Source organism: Zosterops lateralis, assembly GCF_965231275.1.
Source record: "Zosterops lateralis genome assembly, chromosome: 5".
Classification (NCBI taxonomy): domain Eukaryota; kingdom Metazoa; phylum Chordata; class Aves; order Passeriformes; family Zosteropidae; genus Zosterops; species Zosterops lateralis.
In genome coordinates, this window is record NC_139766.1 from 57,697,098 (window position 1) to 57,716,497 (window position 19,400).

Below are 19,400 nucleotides of genomic sequence, written 5' to 3' on the forward strand. Positions count from 1 at the left end.
CTCTATATTTTCAACTCTACAGATTGTATTTTGAAGATTTAAAAGCAGAGACATTAATGATTTCTACAAAGAAGTAAGAACCAAACCAGAAAATTTTGTCCTTATACTATAAATACACTCTCATTTCTAGAAGTTTCTTCAAGGGTAAACAATAGCTATTTACATGTAACAATATGTTTGAAAATGCCTTGATTTTGATATGTTGACACACGTAAAGACATAGCTGACTTCTTCACAGAGATATAATTTTAAATTATTTCCACTCATTTGTACAAAGAAATTTTAGTTCAGGATTAAAAGGAAACAAAAACAAACAAACAACTCCTTTTATTTGTCACTGTAGAGACACCCCCTGGCAGATTTGAGATCTAAATCCTGAATTACATAGGTATTGCAGCTCTTCATCTCAAAGTTGAAAACAGTGCTAGCCCACTTCAGTTTTAAAAGCAGCTCATTTACAATCCTACAGAAAACAATCCCCAGCTTCTCAGGTGTAAAGAATTCTCAACTTCAAGGAATGACCAAATTCTTCTTAACCTGTCATAATGAAATTCTACACTCCTTCGACTTCTCAGAAATCAACCTTAAAAGCAAGAGAATTCTAGATTGAACTTTAGCTTGTTTGAACATTGGAACAAGATTGAAGTAAATTTTTTTAAAATGCTTCTTTACTACATATCAGTTTTTATATTCCACATAAGAGGCAAAAAACACTCTAAAAATATGGTTGATAATAATATTTAAAGTGTCTATAACTGGACTAGAAAATTTATTGGCCACAAGGAGTAAAGGTAAAGCAATGAAGAAAAGCATTCTTAAGCGTTTTGTTTGTTTTCAGTAAAGCACCTTGGGTCAGACTGCTAGTCATGCAGCATCTAGTGTTGTGTGGGATTTTGTGCTGCTGCATTTAAGAGAATTCCAGTTTTCCCAGGGCCTGCAGGAGAACCTGATTTTTGAGTCAAATCTCACTGCAGGACATGCATTTCAGAATTTCCAAAAATAAGTACATCTATAACTAATGTGTTCAAAAGGGGAACATGACTTTAGTCTTCTGTTAATTCCATGTTTCTCTATTTATGTAACTTCTGTTTCCACATATAAGGATTAAAAACAAGTCCATTGGGAAATATTTTATAACATGAAAGTATTACTGCAATTATTTCTACAGGCATATTCAGAGATGTATTTAACAACTGCCACTTGAAACACAAATGTTCAGCTAACGCAGCAAAGTACCATTAGAGTCAAAAAGTCAAGAGCTATCATGCTTTGAGTTATTAAAAATGTTTTCAGTTAATATATTATTGGCCTAACAACAGAGTTGCTCCATTTCTGTTTAGTCATTACCATTCTGCACAAGAGGCACCAACTCTGTGACTACTACAACCTGTAAATCATTTGCCTGCTTTTTGTCTTCCAAATAATCTTTACCTTTTTGGAATTACGAGGTGACTTTACCTCCACAGAGAAAGATACACAAGGAAGGAGATGGAAGGAATTCTCCAGGCAATCTTTCATGAAGTGTTCTACAGTCTGGGCTAAAGGTTAGAAAAGACCAACTGCAAAAAGTGACAGCAAAAAAACTGAAAGTAAACTCTCAACAAGCCAGAAATATCCACGAGTGGGTTTTAAACAGAATAATCTGAGCCTCTACACACCTGCTACCTGGCTTTGGAGCTACTTGAAGTCCCCAGGCATTTAAGCTTTGAACTGCAAGAGGTCCCTACACACCTGCAGGTTGGCTCCAGGGTACATCCCGACTGTCTCAGCCCTGACAACGGGAGCAGCTCCAAGGACACCTTGGCCCTGTCAGGATGTGAAAAGTACACACCTCTCCTGACAGGCTGGGGCTGGCAGGCAGTGGCAGGGCACAGCTGCTCCTCCACCTTCTGTGGAAACATCACTGCTGATTCCCTTCACTACACACCCGCCGGGGCGGCTGAAGGAGAAATGGGCCAGTGCCTCTCTTGATTCAGCAGAGCACTGGACCAGAAAGGGGTCACACACCGAGCACATCCACAGGTTTAGCATTCTGCCCACCTCCAACATAACAGCTGCAAACCACAAAAAGCTGCAAACAATTACACAAGAGAGAGGAAGACTTGAGAGCCTGCTTGTATCCACTCAAAGCTGTCTCACCTTGGTAGCAAAATAAGGAAGATTTTCCTGGAAGCAAGCACAGAGGGCACAGAAGATAATTGTAGTTAGGTATTCTACATTTTTTTTTTTTACATTCCAATGTCACTGAACTCAGGTAGCTGTCCATCATCACTCCAGAACTGATGTCCACCCAACTGGAAAAAGGGTACTAATCACTTAACAGTCCCCCTCAGCTTATTTTGCCTTTGACTCAAATTCTTTTCTTCACAGAGAAAGGGCTAAGAGTTTCAACTCAGGGTAAAAGTCGATTTCAATTTTATTCCTGGCCAACACCACTCCTGCAGAAATACATTTAGTAAACATGTTTTACTTCAAGCTTTCCTTTTGCAAACATTCCCACAAATAACTCTTCCTTGAGAGAACATACAGAAAAAAGCATAAAATTTATTTTGCATATATACTCATAAAAATGAGCACCAGCAACATATTACCCAGGCCAAGAGCATCCAAAAAACTAATTTAACAATAGCTGACTCTATCTAGTCCTGACTCTCTTTGCCCAAAAAGAAAGGCAATTCAGGCTGCTCTTAAATCCTTTATGGTGTCTTCAATGTGCTCCATGTTACAGTTTAATTATGATGCAAGGGTGGAAGTTCCCTAGAACACTTTGAGTTCACATAGATAGCAATGATCTTAAATAGTCTAATTTCAACATAACTATAAGTGATTATTTGGAGATCCTGAAGATTTTTTAGATAACAAGCAAAATATCAACAACAGTAAGGATCAACAGATACCTTACTGTCCACATACAGTACAATATGTTGGAGGATCTGTGTCAAACCAACCATTACCACTTCTAAGAAGCCTCCAAACTCTTTCTGGAAAGTTACATGACAAATTCCTAGCACAGAGATGTTGGAATCACCCTTAAGCTTAACAAGCCCAACCTTCCTGCCCAAGCAGGGTCAACCACAGCAGGCTGCATCCACTTGGGTGCTCACAACATCCAAGGACAGAGACTCCACAACCTTCTGAGGTCATCTGTGCCAGTGCTTGACCACCTTCACAGTAAAAAAAAAATCCCAACTATCCCTGTCCACTAATTCCAAAATAAAATTTATTTCTCATTCCTGCCTAGAAAAAAAATCCCAGGATTGCAAGGGCCATTAGGCAGCAGCAGAAAAAACTACAGTGTCAGGCACTGAAGCACACAACCAGGGATACTAAAAGTGGCTCTTCAGCAAACTCAGTGGTACACACAATTTCTTTTTTAAGTGGATATAAAGTTTAAAATTTTAATGCTACCACACTTTGCAGTTTGATGGGGGAAAAGCACTGTTTCTAGAAGAAAGAGTGTAGTTTTAAAGGATTTATGAAGCTGTGGAAGCAACGTCTATTGCTGAAAATATTGTGCAGATACTGTACACCTTTTAAGCTTCCCTGACAACAGCATAGTTAAGGAGTTAAGAAAAAAAAAATCTATTGCAATCTGAATAGTTAAAATGTAAGCTGCCTGGGAGGCAGGAAAAGATTGGAAGAAGGCAGCAGGGCCAGGACTGCCATCCAAATCTCAGCTGTAGGTAAGGAAATCTTATAGAGCTTTCTGTAACAACAAAGGGATAACTCATCCTTATTTGGCTTGTTGCTCTCAGCATACAAATATCTGCAACAGAAAACATTCTCAATAAGGATCTAAACAGTCCTCTTCATTCAAACGAGTTTCCTGGACCCACAGAGAAAACAGTGCTTGGTTTATTTTGTACCAGGTAAGCACAAAGGCATTCACTTAGGGGCTCTCCCTGTGGATTGTGTGGTGATACAATGGGACAGCGTGCTCGGGGCCACTCGCACTGGGAAGATGCTGCCCAGAAAATCTCCTTCCATGGCAGAAAACTTGCCAGGTAGGTCACTAGGTTCTCCCCTTCCCAGCTCAGCCACTGACCTGCCAACACCTTCTCCAACTCACTCTCTTCTGCCACTCCAACATCCTAAAGCCTGAAGGGGTAAAGGATGGGCACACATTTGTGTGTGTGCAAACAGCCCCCCACAAGCCAAATCTCCTGCTGAGATCTACCACACCTTCACAGGAGCCATCCTAGGGAACCTGAAGAGATTTTTTTTCTGAGAAAATGAGGTTGAAATATCTAACTGTAAAGAGAACACAGACTGGCAAGACAAATAGGAGAAAGTATGCACAGTAGGAGGTATATTTTTGGGCAAGAGCGGGAAGAGAAAAATAACGATGAAAAAAGAGCAGCAGCATGTGCCAAAAATAACTTCTCTCTAATGCAATGATCTTTAATCCTACTTTCCTATGAACTAGTTTAAAAAAACCTTGGAAACACAAGTTTTCCATTTCATCAGAATAATTGAAAAATTAATGTCACATTCACCAGAACACCCAATAATTCAAAAGCCAAGCACTATGCTTGTGAAAATACTAAAGGACAAATTAAGGTATCCACTGAGTTACTTGTTGGTGGTTTTTTAATACCTAAATGAGAAAGGATTTATATGAAAGCTCAATTTTGAGAGAATTGCATTAAATCTCTACCTATATCTATAAATTATTCAGTCATTCTGGAGCCCTTTTCCTACATAAATTTCAATCAGCCTTTAAAATTATCATCATATTGGTGATAGCTATGAGTGTTTTATCTCATACTAGAAACTAGAAATAGTTCAGGCAAAGCAACATGGAATAAGGGAGATGAACCCATGCATTAGTCTTGTAATTAATCTGTTTCTAGCACGTTGCCTCATTGAGATACTGAGCTGGCACCCCTCCTCACAGAAAACATAACAGTTTTCAGCATAGACACAACCTCGCCTCTGAAATTTTGGAAAAAGGGAATTTTGCAAACATGAGAACTATTGCAAAGCCTATGAGAGAAACATGCCAGAGACACAAAAGCAGCATTTTCAGTATCAAGAAAAATCTGACTTTACTAAGAAGCCTACCAGTTTTATTTAAGGTTTGAAAAAGAAAGGTCCTTCCTAGTCTTATTTTTCTTTTTTTTCCCCTGGACTCATAAATGCAGCAGTTTTCTAACTGACAAGATTTCAGAATTTGTACATTTCTGACAGAATTTAATCCTATTATCTGCTGCATCATTTGAGAGCTAAGATGATAAACCCCAGTCTCTCAGAATGGCTAAATTCCCAAAAACCCTTTCAACTGTTAAATAGCTTTTCAAATTCAGGTATCTACAAACTCCTCTCTAAACAGATTAGCCATAGCTATTCAAAATTTATCTCCAGATAAGTGTTTATATCAAAAGATGTGAAAGACGCTGTGAGAATCCTTATGCTATTAGATTTAAAAGTTTCCCTTAGTCATAGGCCTGATTTATACATATTAATATTTACAAGGTTGTCAACCACTTTGTCCGGGTAGTTCAAATACATTTTTTTTTCTTAAAAGCAAAAGCTTCTGAAAAACAGGAAATACTTCAATTTCATGGAGCAGAATGGAAGAAAACTGCCTGAAACTCAGTTCTCACCTGGGTTTAATATTGATACTCAAAACATGCTCATGCTTCTTACTACTTGCATCAGCAGATTCCTGTAAATCCATCACACTGGAATATACTCAGACAGTAATGATCTGCTCCCTCATGCTGGTTCATCCTCTGCTCTGACCCATTTCAGAGCAAATAAACATCCCTGCATTTAATGAGCCCACTCTGAAGACTAACTGCTACATAGCACCCTGTAACGTAAAATTTAATCCCTAACACCTACACAGAAATTGAATTTACACAAGTCAAAGCTGGTTAATGAAAATCATTAAGTATCAATGGATGCTGACAAGTTGGAAATATTTCTGTGACTACTTCTATTAGGAATCGCTTCTTACTGACATGGAAACAAAGTAGATAACACAAAAACATGTAATGCTACACTAAATATAATGGGGTTTCAGCAACAATTTTTTTTTGTATTTATGGACTACATAGAATAGATATTTATATAACTCTCTATGTAGATAATTCCATGAAGAACTCTAAACTGTAAAGTATATAGTATTATAAACAGAATTTTCAGTTTCTCTTGATATGCAAAAAGCAGAGAGAACACTAACTGTACATCTTTCCCAAGTCTCCTTATTGGAATTTTTGAGTCCTTGCATATTAAGCCCTGCAATTAGTACAGATTAATATTTAAGGACTGTGAGAGCATCTTGCTTCTCTAGCTGCAATGCAAATGAAGACAATCCCTGCCCTAAGGGGATTGAAGGATAGTTTTCTAGAATTACAGTGCCTACAGGTAGAGATTTAAAAATCCAGCCTAATTCTCTAGGACTCAAATCCACTTTTTCAAGCTGGAAAAAAACAAACAAGTGTTTTTGAAAAGGATTCTGGTTTGGAGCTTTTTGAGGTACGTGCCCATGGCAAACACACATCCCACCCCACACGTTCCATTTCCTGGATTTGTTTTTCCAACATTACTAAATGATACATTATCTAGACAGTTTTGGCCTTTTTTTCTCACAGAGTATGCAACATGCGAAACTCAGGAGTGATGCTTTAAAGAGGTGCACAATGATGAAGGAGCAGTGCTTCAGAAAGCTGCCTGTTTAAAAACCCCAAATGGATAGGCTCAGTGTGGCAAAGGCTATCACAGAATCCCAAAAGCCTTCTTTAAGTAAGCAAAGTCCTGTGGGAGGAGAGGTGGATAAAAAGATGATGTGGGGTCTTGGAAAATCCATTCTCAAATCACTTTTCCGCAGTGTTCACACAATGTCTGCAGGTAACAAAGAAAGCTTACTGCGAGTGCCAGAGAATGCAGGAGCACAGCAAGAAGAGCTGACTCTCCTCAGCGGTCACTAACTCAAAACCACTCATCAATTTGCTGGATATGCATTATCCATCATCAAACACTTCCAGGAGAGGTGACAGCAGGATGCGAAAGATGATAGGCATTCACTACCTTAGAACCTTTTTGAAAGACTGTTTCACTTGTTGCTTAATCTGCACTGAAACCGACTGCAAGTTAGCTCAGGTTCTCCTGCAGAAGTGGGGAAAGAAGGAATTCTTGCAGGAATTACTGCAGAAACATTAAAAGTCCTAAGTCAAAACATGTCAACACAGTCTCAGACTGGGCTCGAATTGCTATCTCTCTGGGAGGATTCCTTTCAGTCAAAAAAGGACTCATCCTAGCAACGCTGAGTTACTAAGAATAAACTGCATCTAAGGCATCTTATGCTGCAGTGCAGAAGTCTCAAACCAGACAGAAGTCAAATAAGTAGTTCCCAAAGGAAAACAAGAGCATTCTTTCCAATCACGTGGTAGCTTTTCTACATCCTGAATCTTTTCTGTTCGATTTAAATTGACTTTTATTTACTATTTGTTGTTGGGATGTAACAGTATCTAATATACGTCAGTAAAACTAAGGAAAAAAAACCTGACTAGCTGGTTTGGTGGCAGATGGAATTTGTGTGGGGCCAGAACAAACTGAAGTAAAATTCAGCAAATTGTTGCAACAAAAAAAGAGCAAAATGGATAAAGAAAATAAAATCTAAAAATCTCAAACCCAGCCTTCATTTTCATATTTTTGCTGATATTGTTTCTAACAATACAACTTTTTTTTTTGATGGATAAATACCCCTCAGCAATAAGTGACACTGAGTTTGATTCACAGAGAAATTATCACTTTTTAGATTCACTCAAAACTCTGATGATGACTTTTTTACAATTTTATTTGGCTAACACAACAACACATCATTTATTCACCATCTTGTACTTGATGAAGCAGAAGGATAAACCAAGTGGGAAAATTCTGCTAGGATCAAGACTGTCTTCAAGTTTGTGGTAAGGAGAAAACAAATCTTTCTGCTTATCACTCTTCCAGGAACAGCTGCTGCTGAAAAAGCTCCAAATTATGTCTCAGAATTGGAAAAATCATTTAGTCATGCTCTTTGAGCAGCATTGATGCACCATTTATGTTCAGTACGCAGAGTTAAATTTGCTTCAAGACTTCTTCCAAAGGGATGGAATCACAGTATCACTCAGGGAAAAACAAGAGTATGGAGAATAAAAACTTCTGCATTTACAGGTAGACTGCTTTTGTATCAGCCCTCTATTTGGTAAAAAAAATAAACAAACAATCTGGAAATTTTTAATTTTAATTCTTTCAAGTATTTGCTCAAATTTTCTGTGAATTGTGCACTGTTTAATGAGAGTTTGTAAAAACAAATACAAGATTTACATTACACTTTGAAAAGTACCTAGAGATTACTCAACTAATAGAATAGCCCATCAAAATTCACTGCCCTAATATATTTACAAAAAAAAGAGCACTTTTGGAAATGTCAGACAGGTGCTCTCATTAAAACTACCACCTGAATATGCCACAATATCTGCAGAGACACTCCTTTCTATACAGTTATTTTGGTTACTATTACCATACTACAACCACCATATCCCTTGCCCTCTCTTCACAACTCTAAGCAATTAGACAAATGTAAAGTCACTAAAATTGTGTTGGTTATTGAGACAGTAACTAAAAAACTTATTTTTTTTCCTCTATTTCATTTCTCCCTATTAACATCAAGCTCATTACCAAGTTCACATCTGAGCACTTTGACCATCAACTGTGCATTCCACCCTGCTCCCTCATTTTTGATTGTCGCAGTTTTCTTGTGCTGCTTTCCCAGTTCCCTATCAAATACCCTTAGCAGTACAAGCTCTTGAAAACTTCACAAAAGTTTCATCAATATGCACAACATAATTTCTCTTCCATAACTATTACCTCGTACTTCAGCTGGGCTCACATACTTCACATTGATGCAGCACAGCAACTTTGAAGTCAGGAACCCACAACATATTTAGTTAGATCTGGGACTCAAGGGCTGGGATATTTTAGAAAAACAACCAAGAAGAGCAGCTTCAAAATAAACATCTATAAAAGATCTAACCCTGCACACTTCAAAGTCATGGGAAAGATTTTTATCAGTTTCACTGGTTTGTTATTCAGGCCCAGTATCTGGTATCATTCCTCTTGCTCTGCTCCTCCTCTTTCCTCAGCACCCTGCACAGGCTGTCATTTACTACCTCCAATGCTTCATGGAACTGCATGCAGAACACAGGCACTCAAAATGCCAAACAACATGAGAGAGTCTGCAAAGTTAAACTTAGCAGCAGCTACAAGAAATCAGCCATACTCCCAAAGAGTCCCCAGGAAAATAAAACCCAAAAATATTTGTCTAAAGGATGTTCTGACTCCAAAGTTATGTTATGAGACAGGCACACTCCTGAAAATGCTGAATGTATTGCAGTGGAAAGCTGTAATTCAGGTGAGTTTTATTCTTTGCTTTAACCTCAGGGAAAAAGAAAAAAATACCACTTTATTGAACTTTAAAACAGAATAAGAGAAGGCACTGTTTAGACATTTTATGAAGAGAATGCTTTCCAGAGTGTTATGGACATAGGATGTTGCCAGGTAACTACCACAACAAAATACAAAAACCTTAGGAAGAATTTTAATGTCATTTAAAAATTTAGTTATCAGAACTTCAAACACTGAACAGGAGTATTTAGATATAATGTCCCTAAATAAAATTAATGTATTAGGCAGCAGCCAAATACTATTTGAAAGCTATATTTTGTTTTAGTTCCACTTCTGAATGTTATTTATTGACCAACAAGTGACAAGAGACAAACTACAATTATGAGATATTACTAATTGTTTTAATGTATTTAAAAACATTTGTATATCAACTGATATAAGCAAATGTCTATTTGCATATATATATATGTGTGTATGCTAATATAATATTATACATTCTATTATAACTAGTATAATATCATACAACAAATATGAACAAAATAATAAGCAAAAGCCATTCTTTCAGGGCTAGAGACCAGCTTCAGACATCGTTAACTGTTAGATTTGCCTTCCAAATTCTAAATGCCAAATACCAGCCTAATCAAGCTGAAATGTCTCTACAGAGCCTTAAGATTTGGTTATCCAAGCCAGGCACACATCATAGCTGTGATGCTTGCTCACAGCAAATTCCTCCCTCATCCCTGCTTACCATGCTTTGGCTCATCTCAGAGAGAGATCTTGGAAATCCTTGACTAGCTAAAGTGAATGCCAAGTCTTTAATTAGACAAAATCCCTCAAAGGATGGTGTCAGTCACACAGTGTCCTCGACCTGCCAGCAGCAGTGGTGCTCCCCAGATCCACAGGCCAGGCTGCAGAGTCCCTTCCAGCCCTGCCAGCAGCCAGGTGAACAGCACAGGGGCATCTCCACTGGTTGCCCTTGAGAGGGGATTTTACCTGGTTGGGCCACAGCACATGCATCCTTCCCAGCTAAATTGTTCCTGTGTCACTCAGCAGCAGGAGGTGTCTGCTCTACAAACAGCACAGTGCTGCTGACTGGGACTGCTGGAGCTAGGAAGTGTTGGCATGGGAATGTTGATATTCCAGTAGGAAGGATAACTGCTAAGAATTTCATTGGCTGTTCAGTACTAAAGGTGGATTCCCCTAATGCAAATGTGTTATGCTTAAATATTTAGTATAAGTTTAAGGATCAAGACACTAAGAATCACCTCTATACAAACGCCTGTGTTGCCAGATATCTCTGACTTACAATTTTGGGAAGGAGTATCTGCCAAAACCAACAGGTATATGTTGCTACTCCTATTTGTTACCTAAGCAGCAGCAGGAGCCAGTGTATAAGATCCCTCACAGGACTGCAATGACTCAATCAATAATGCTGCAGAACAGACCACAGAACATAAATGCCTACTAGAAACAGCCCAATGCAAAACACAAATACTGACAACTGAGTGAACAGAGATCCATCCAGCACGAGCCCAAACAAGTCTGAAAGTGGCATTACTTTGTTTTTACACTTCTGCCTGCTGGGGCATATTTATCACTGAAAGCAACTTCTCCTGAAGCACAGCTCATCTAATTTGCAGTCAGCGCCTGTAGCGCCTTCATCCCTCTCCTACACTACACCAGAGCCATTGTGGGAGTTTGTTATTGCTGGAACACTGCAATTACTGACTCTGCCCAAATACTACAGTCACATCACCTATAAAATGTAAATAGAAATGCACAGAAAAGTTAAATCTCTTAACGATTATTATACCATGGTGATTCCCCCAACAGAGAATGAGGCCTTTGATCCATGCCAACATTTAACAGTTTCTGCAGAAATAGTCTATACAGAAAAAAACCTCCATATCCTACTCAACAAAACTTTTTGTAATGCTATAACTATCTAATTTCTAAAAGATATACAGATAAAAATACACATAGAAAATGTAAGGTATTCTAAAAACGGTTGTATCAAATAGAACTGCATCTGCCCCAAAGGGAAAAGCTGTAAGGTGTCAGCTTTTTAATCAGCGTTGCTGCAGCAGCACACAAGCTGAGTGTAACCCACTTCCAAGGACAAGGCCAGGAAAGAGGCTCCCAAAATGCAAGGGGCAGAAACAGAACCTGAAGTCACATCACTGATGCCATCCTGTTTGCTGTGTGTGGGCTTTCTGAAGGATATTTGCTTGTAGACTATTTAAATTCTCCAAATAGTGGAGTCTAATTGATATTTTTATAATATTCTTCTTACAGTTGTCTGTATTTCCCTCTCACACTTACACTTTTTTGCAACAGATGTCAAATAAAATTTTATACCAGAGTAAATTTAACAGACACTGAATAACAGTGAGTAAGTTTCCCAGTGTACAGCTACACAACATCAGATAAATATTCACAGGTCATATGGATGCAAAAATCATAACAAATTTGACAAGTTTTAGTTCAGAATTTAGACAGCAAATAGTATCAAGATTTCAAAAGCTTCACTATCTGTAACTGTTATTTTACCATACATGGAAGGAGGGAATAATCACAGGATCATTTCAGTTGGCAAAGACCCTGAAGAGAGTGTAGCCACTAATCAACTAAACCTAGTTATCATTTTTATTTCCCACACAGAAGCACTACTCTGCAAATAATTATTTCAAAGGCTTCAAAGCTTTTGCACTGAAAGAACAGTGAAAGTAGCCAAGCTTGCTTCGCAGAGTTTGGACTGACATATTATGCTCCTTGACCTTGTATTAAAAATATACCATTATTCAGTTAGATTGCTTGACTTACTGAGCAATCTGAATCCTTCTGTACCCTCTAAATGGAGGGGGAAGCTTGAGCTGATAGAACAACTCCCAAAACAGTTCTGTTACATCCTATAGTAATATAGACTTTTCATATACCAATTACTTAAACTAAGTATAAAATGTCAAAGTCAGGTAAACATTTACATTGCCTCTTTACTACCAAATAATACTGCATTTAGATTAAGGTTTGTTCTAAAGCGACAACTTTTATCTGAATATTGTTTCAAAAACTTCAAACTAAAAGTCTTTTTCCAAATGAGCAGTATTTCACAAACTACATTCACAAAGCTGTTTGGCAGATTTTCAGCCTGGTAGAGCAGAGCAGCATTAGAAAACTCTGTAAACCTTTAGCCATTCCAACCAATTAAGAAACTAAAATCAGCATTTCAAAAGACATGCACAGGCACTTCTCCCACCTACACCTTCATTTTTTTAAACAGGTCACATGTTACACTGTATAACTCTATAAAAACTCCTTACACACAGACAAGCCATTATAAATCAAAAAATTCAAAATTGCATCTTACCAAGACTGAACTCCAGCTTTGGCTCATTTGCAATTCTCTGAATACCTTAAAAGGTCAAGAAAAAAACCCATTAGAGATAACTTGATTTCCATGTCTTGCTTATTAATATATAGTAAAAGGTTCACATGCCTATAACTACTGCCATTGCCACTGAAGCAATATTTTCTGTTAGAAACTCAAAGCAAACTTGGATGAAATACTTGCCTGAAAAAAGGCTACTTTGGAAGAAAACTTCCTTCCTAGTAAAAACTTTCTTTTGCTGGAAAGAAAACTAGGAAAAAAATCCCTAGGCTTTCATGGATGAGTTACTTGTAAGATTTCCAGTCACAACAACTGACTCAGTATGTGTTGGAAAAATATTAAGTCTCACAAGTAATTTTTAAGTAGGTATGTCATCACATTAAAAAGAAACCCCATGTTTCATGAAAGTAGGCAAATCAGGTTAATATAGTAAAATATAAACACTTTATTGATCTATAAAGAAACTGTTGAGCAATAAATCCAACTTTTTGTTGGAAAATAAATACATCAATTCCTCTTCTCGCACATCAGGAACAGTTTCATACATTGGGGAATTGTGTTCTATTGCCTATTTTACTGCAAAGGGGCAATATTTTCTTGTGCTAAAATAAAGGATTGAACCACAGTGATGCAACAAGAGAAATGTAGGAAGCAAGGAGGGATAGGTGAATAATTGTAACTGAGCTGCTCACTTGATGCAGAAAATAATTGGATCACAACTACAGTTTCATTGAACCTGTAGAAATTAAACTCTCTCTTCTTGACATTTTTGTACTGTCTCCACTAAGCATTATTAATTATTGGTCAGTATTGAAGAAATTGGTCACATGGGAAGGATTGTGCTAGTATACAAACTGGAACAAGATTTTTGTTTAAAAAAATAATTTAAAGAACCCACAAACAAAAAAACCACCCCAAACTTATAGCTGTGTCTGCTCCATAAAAACTTGATGCTACTAAATCTAGATTCACACAGTTCTCATTAGTGTAGCTATTCATTCACATCTGTGTGAGAAATTATAGCTGCAGAGCTTAGAAAAATCAAAAATAAAAAAAAATAAAAGTCTGTAGGGTTTTTGGTTTTGGTTTTTTTAATGGAGTTTTAACAAAATTCTGAGTTGAACTCTGCCACTAACATATTGGCTTGAAACACCTTCATTAATATGCAGATACAGAATTAAGTGACTGGGCAACTGAAACACAGTCTTCTGACTCTAGTGCAGCAAATACAACTCAACATATGGCTACTTGCATTCAAATCCCCAGAGTGCTTTTACATCACACAGAACAAATCTGTGATACCAGCTTAAGTATCACTAAAGATTTATACATTTATCAAAGTTATCAGACTGTATTTTAAACAGTAGTCCATATGTTCATATAGGACATAAAAGAGAAAAAACATACTTTAAGTCTTATGAGGAAAATAGGTTAGAGAAAAAACCTCAGAAACAGAAATCGCACATTTGTTCCCCTGAAGGTTATGGGCATAAACCAAAATATATCAGGGAAAAAAAATTAAAGACAATTTTCATCTGTTTATTTCCTCTAAACTGCACTTCATCAAGCAAGAAGTTGAACAGCATTTTGTACCCTGCTTGTGACATTATCTGAACTGCCACAGGGACTGGACCACCTTTATCGTACCCTCCATAAAATGAGTACATGCACTTACTCGTGAACTGGGGCTCTCCTAGACTGTCTAACTGGGATGAAGGGAGAAACTGTCGTGCTTCATCTGATGATCTCTCCTCTTTGATTTCCATGATCAGCCTCCAAAGCTGGTGAATTTTATTCCACAAACCTTCCGAGTTCACCTCTGCCCGTGCCACAGCCCAAGATTCAGTCTGGCTTTGATGCAGCTTCAAGGTAAAGATCCGGTTCTCCACTCTGAAACTCTGCACTCAGAAAGCATGAAAGCAGCTCTTAGGAACTGTGATTGGAAAGGAGGATGATAGAAACACCAATGTCACAATCAAAACCACCACAGACACTTATGTTCATGGTCACAGAGCCATGCAGCCCCATCCACCTCTGGAGTCAAACCCCAGCTCCTTCAGACTCGGTGCAGTACCAACATATCCACAGAGTAGTTCTAAAATCAGTTAACAAATGGCTAAATTAGGCGCCAGAATCAAACCAAAATGGGAAATCCTTTTCCAGCACCAATTCTGAAGCGTAGCAGGCAGCTCTCAGAGCTGCTAACTTGAAAAAGAAATTGATTTAGCAAGGGCAGTTGACACTGTTCTGTCAGAGAGTAGGATTCACCAGAATGAGTTTGTCCATCATCTCTTCTATTAAAAATCTCCATTATGCTCAGCCTCTCATTTATCCTTGCCAGAATACAGATCAGGAACACATGCAGATAATTTAGCACGACATAACTCCTCTGTGAAGAGTCAACAGGTTGTATGTGGGAGCTTCTGACCTCATTACTATCCATGTGTCATTTGCTGTTCTGCCTGAAGTCTAATTGTTTAATGATCAAGTTTTCTGAGAACAAAAGAAGAGGAGGGAGAAAAAAAAAGCTGAATCTCCCAAGGAATCCAGGTAAGTAGCAAGGGTTGGTTTATTTGATTAAGATTAGAACAGGAAGAAAAAGCTCCTCTTAGGCATTTAAAATTCTGCAGTATAGATGGCTTCACAGAGTCACAAATTCAATGTGACATTTAGTGCAACACACACCAAGAAGAGCGAACTGGGAAAAAAAGAAAATCAATGCTTCTTTAAAACAAGTTACCAACTAATTTAGAAAGATAAAACTCTATAAAACACCTGTGCTATTGTATTAACAAGGATCAAAGTATTTCATTGGGCATGAAAATAATTCTGAGCTAAATCAGCCATATATCATATCACTGGACAAAACAGAACACTGAAAGGTTTTCCTACTTAGTTTGAAAATTCAAACAACATAGAAAAGTTCTTTTCCATACAATGTGAACTTAAATTCCTTTTACTACCTTGAATATCTAACCTTGGGCGCTTGCACACATGTTATTCTAAACCTGTTTGCACTTCATAAACTGAGCATCTGCCAGTTACAATTACCTCTGCTTTTATGGTTATAGAGGGGATAAAAAATGAAACCTCAAGTTTGGAAGGTTCTAAAAACTGTACACAAATCCCTGTGGAGGTGGGACAAGTTTTTTGTCTGGGCTGGATCTAAGGAAATCTAACTGTGTGGCTGCAGATGCTGCTAAAAATGCTGGGTAACATTTCATGTACTAGTTGGACTATAGATTTCACGAGGAAAGACTGGAAAGAGAAACAAAGTGGAAACATCTGCTTCAGGGGCAGATAAAAAGCTAATAAAGATTCAAATGCATGCCTCTAACCCTGGCTCAGTCAGAAAAAACAGGTATTCAGTTCTTGAGAAAAGAATATTCAAAATCTTAGGGACCTGCAGATGTTCATTAGATCCTCTTTTCAGACAAGATCTGTTCTTCAGCGACCAAGCCTGACCAAGCTGAGCTCTGCTGTTTGTCAAAGATGAGACAGAGGGGATCTAGCTGTAAGCTCTCCTGTGATCTGGTTCTGCATGTGAGCCACGAAGGCAGTAACCTTCAGAAAGACCAGTATTTAAAAGAGCTGATAACTTTTCTGTTGCTCTGGTTAGGTCTGCACCAGCAGACTGCTCTACTCGCTTCTGTCACTGACATCAATGAGTCAGAAGTCTGTCATATCTCAGCTACTAGTGGAAAAGTTAAAGGAAAGGAAAGAAAAGGCATGTAATCAACGAGCATCAAGATCAAAATTAACTAATTCAAGTTAATTTTTTAAAAAAAAAGCCAACCAAACAAAAACAAACCAACAAAAACCATAAAAAACACCCCCATCTCCCCAAAAAAGCCACCAAAAGACACACACACACACAAAAACTCCCACAAAATTATCATCCGCTTATACCATTTGACCTTTAAAAGCACAAAAGCACAGATAATTTTTATAAAAGCAGTTGGGATATCCAAAATACCTTAGTGAAAGAAAAGCTGATGGAGAAACAAGTAAACACTTAACAGGCAAAACACAAATATACCAAGGTGTTATTTTCTTTTCTCCTTTTATCTTTAAACGGAAATAGGAACAGTAATCTTGCCTTGAAATACCCTACCACTAGCTAGATAAAAAACATCTGCTTTGGGAGGAAATTGATGTTTTTCAATTGAAATCATGCTATTTATATTTACCTCTTAGCTGTAAAAATCAGACTGCCAAGCTCAAAAGGCATACTGAATCATCATTAATATGCATGGAACCAGAAATGGAGAGTGAAATGAAGTAGGAGTGGGCATAATTCACTGTATTCTGATCTAACAGGTGCCAGTTTTGAGATGTGGAAATTCATTCTAAACTATCACTTCAAAACACTACAGTCTGCTATATTTAGGTCCTTGGAGTACTCTGACAGCTAAGTTAAATTCTGAAAAGCATATGAAAATGCCTGAAAAATACTCATCACTGCAAATGTAAAAAGTTTAATTCTGCAAATCCAGCAGTAGGTAAGTTACCTATTTTCCATTCTGTTTCAATGCATGTAATCACAGCATGGTTTGTGTTGGAAGGGGCCTTAAAGACCACCTAGTCCAGTCCCCTTGCCCCTGGACAGGAGCACATTCTTCTAGACCAGGTTGCTGAAAGCCCCATCCAGCCTGGCCTTGAACACTGCCACGGATGGGACATGCACAACTTCTCTGGGCAACTTGTTCCTGTCCCTCACCATCCTCACAGTGAAGACTTTCTTCCCAACATCTAATCTAAACCTGTTCATTTTTCATATAAACCCATTCCCCCATGTCCTATCACTCCATGGCCCTGTAAAAAGTCCCTCTCCAGCTCTCCTGTAGATCCCCCTTTAGGTACTGAAAGGTTTATGTACCAAAAATCATCTTGCCAGAGGAGACACAACATGAAAAATACATACTGGTAAAAATGTCTGTTGGAATAAAGGAGCACATAGGTTTATTTATGTAATAAAAATCATAATCTCTTTGCTCTTCTCCTTCAAACAGTTCCTTGTAGTAATGCACTCCACACACCCAGCAGGTGTTTCCACATAGGGCAGGTTTAAGGCTCACCCCGTAAGGTAAAGAACCCAGAAAGTTCGATACCCTTTGATAAGGATTGGCTCAGTGCCAAGACAGAAGCATCTATTGGATCTTGTCATTCTTCAAAACCTGTATCCCTCTCTATTGGCTCTCAGCCAGGTTATCCCTCCTAAAACATCTAGTACTTAAGAAAGAACATGAGAGAAAGAAAAGGCTTTTCGAGATGTCTTAGCAGGGTGTCTGAGGTTTTCTCAGCCACTTGTGCAAGGCTTATTATGTTTTCTGCAACATTTTGTTACTTTGTTATTCTAGCATTATGAAACCCTCTGATTTACAAAACATCTTTGAGGAGCAATCTTGCTAATTATTATAGCTTTTTTCCTGCAAGGCTGGACCTTCAGAGTGTGGAGTTAAACCCACAGTTCCTGTTATTTAAAATCAGCTGTATACAGTACTCCCTAACAGGCTCAACATTTATCTCCAAATATGAGTAGAGGGAATAAAATTTATATGAATCTTGCCCAAAATGAAACTAATGGACCCACAAATGTAATGGAGGCCTCAAACAAATGGCAGACATATCAGAAGAATTCTATAAATAATTAAATAAACAATCCTTACTCCATGCTTTATTAAAATATTAACATTTAAATAAGTAATAGATACAATAATTCATAAAAATATAAATAACAAACCTAAATGCAGTAGTATTTCACTGGTGGACAAAAGCACTTCATACTTTGCTGTTAAGAAGTTATTGTAGAACACAAGCACCCTTTGCTATACTGCTGCTGCTGACAGGAGTTACCATGAGTAGTTTTGGAAAAGATCCCTTACCTTTTGTAAACATTTACTGCTGACCTCAACAATAATAGTGCCTTATCTAGTTTGCAGTCCTAGTTTTACTTTTGTGATAAAATGTTTGAACAAAATGATATGTAAGACTTAAGAACATACTATATTAAAAAAAATTTCTCTCGACTTGTCAATCTGCAAAAGCAGAGCAATAATCCTCTTCATGCTGGATGTCGCCAGTGGGGTTTCAAGTTCAAAAAGCCAGGGGGAAACCTTAAAAAAATTCAACACAATGGTTTTCCTTGCAGAGCAAACTTTGAATTTAGTAGTCCTATACTGAAAAGAAAATTCCATATCATTGTATCTTGATCTCCTGCTGATCCTCCTCATCTCAGTATCAGAGACCCAAGGGAAGGCAAAACTTTAGGAAGTAGATAATGGAAAGCAAACAAGCCTGTGCACAGAACCTTTTCTGGTCTGCTCACCAACAACTCTTTGCTGAAGCACAGCCTCAATGCGGCTTTCTCCCACAGAAGTCAGCATAGGAAGTTTTCATCCCACAGCACTTGTGCTGCTCAAATAAATAACTCAATGCCCCTGCTCTGAAGGACTGCTGTCAAAAAAGGGAACAGCACGAACACATTCTCAGTGGCACTGGGAAGCCTTTTCTACTCTAACCCAACAGCCTAAAATCAGAAATGTATTTTGATATTAGTTTTCCTTCATCTTCAGAAAACTTTTCCTTCTTTACATACTCCATAATAAAATTTTTTCCC

The 19,400-nt window shown here is 37.9% G+C and overlaps 1 protein-coding gene across 1 annotated transcript in view; it reads right to left on the bottom strand.

Moving 5' to 3' along the window:
* Positions 1-19,400, bottom strand: part of INPP4B (inositol polyphosphate-4-phosphatase type II B) — a 293,656-nt gene that overhangs the window by 170,801 nt on the left and 103,455 nt on the right. Inside the window, 3 exon segments of the mRNA XM_083862435.1 lie at positions 12,761-12,805; positions 14,457-14,626; positions 14,628-14,679. Of these exon segments, the coding sequence (XP_083718561.1) occupies positions 12,761-12,805; positions 14,457-14,626; positions 14,628-14,679 (267 nt within the window).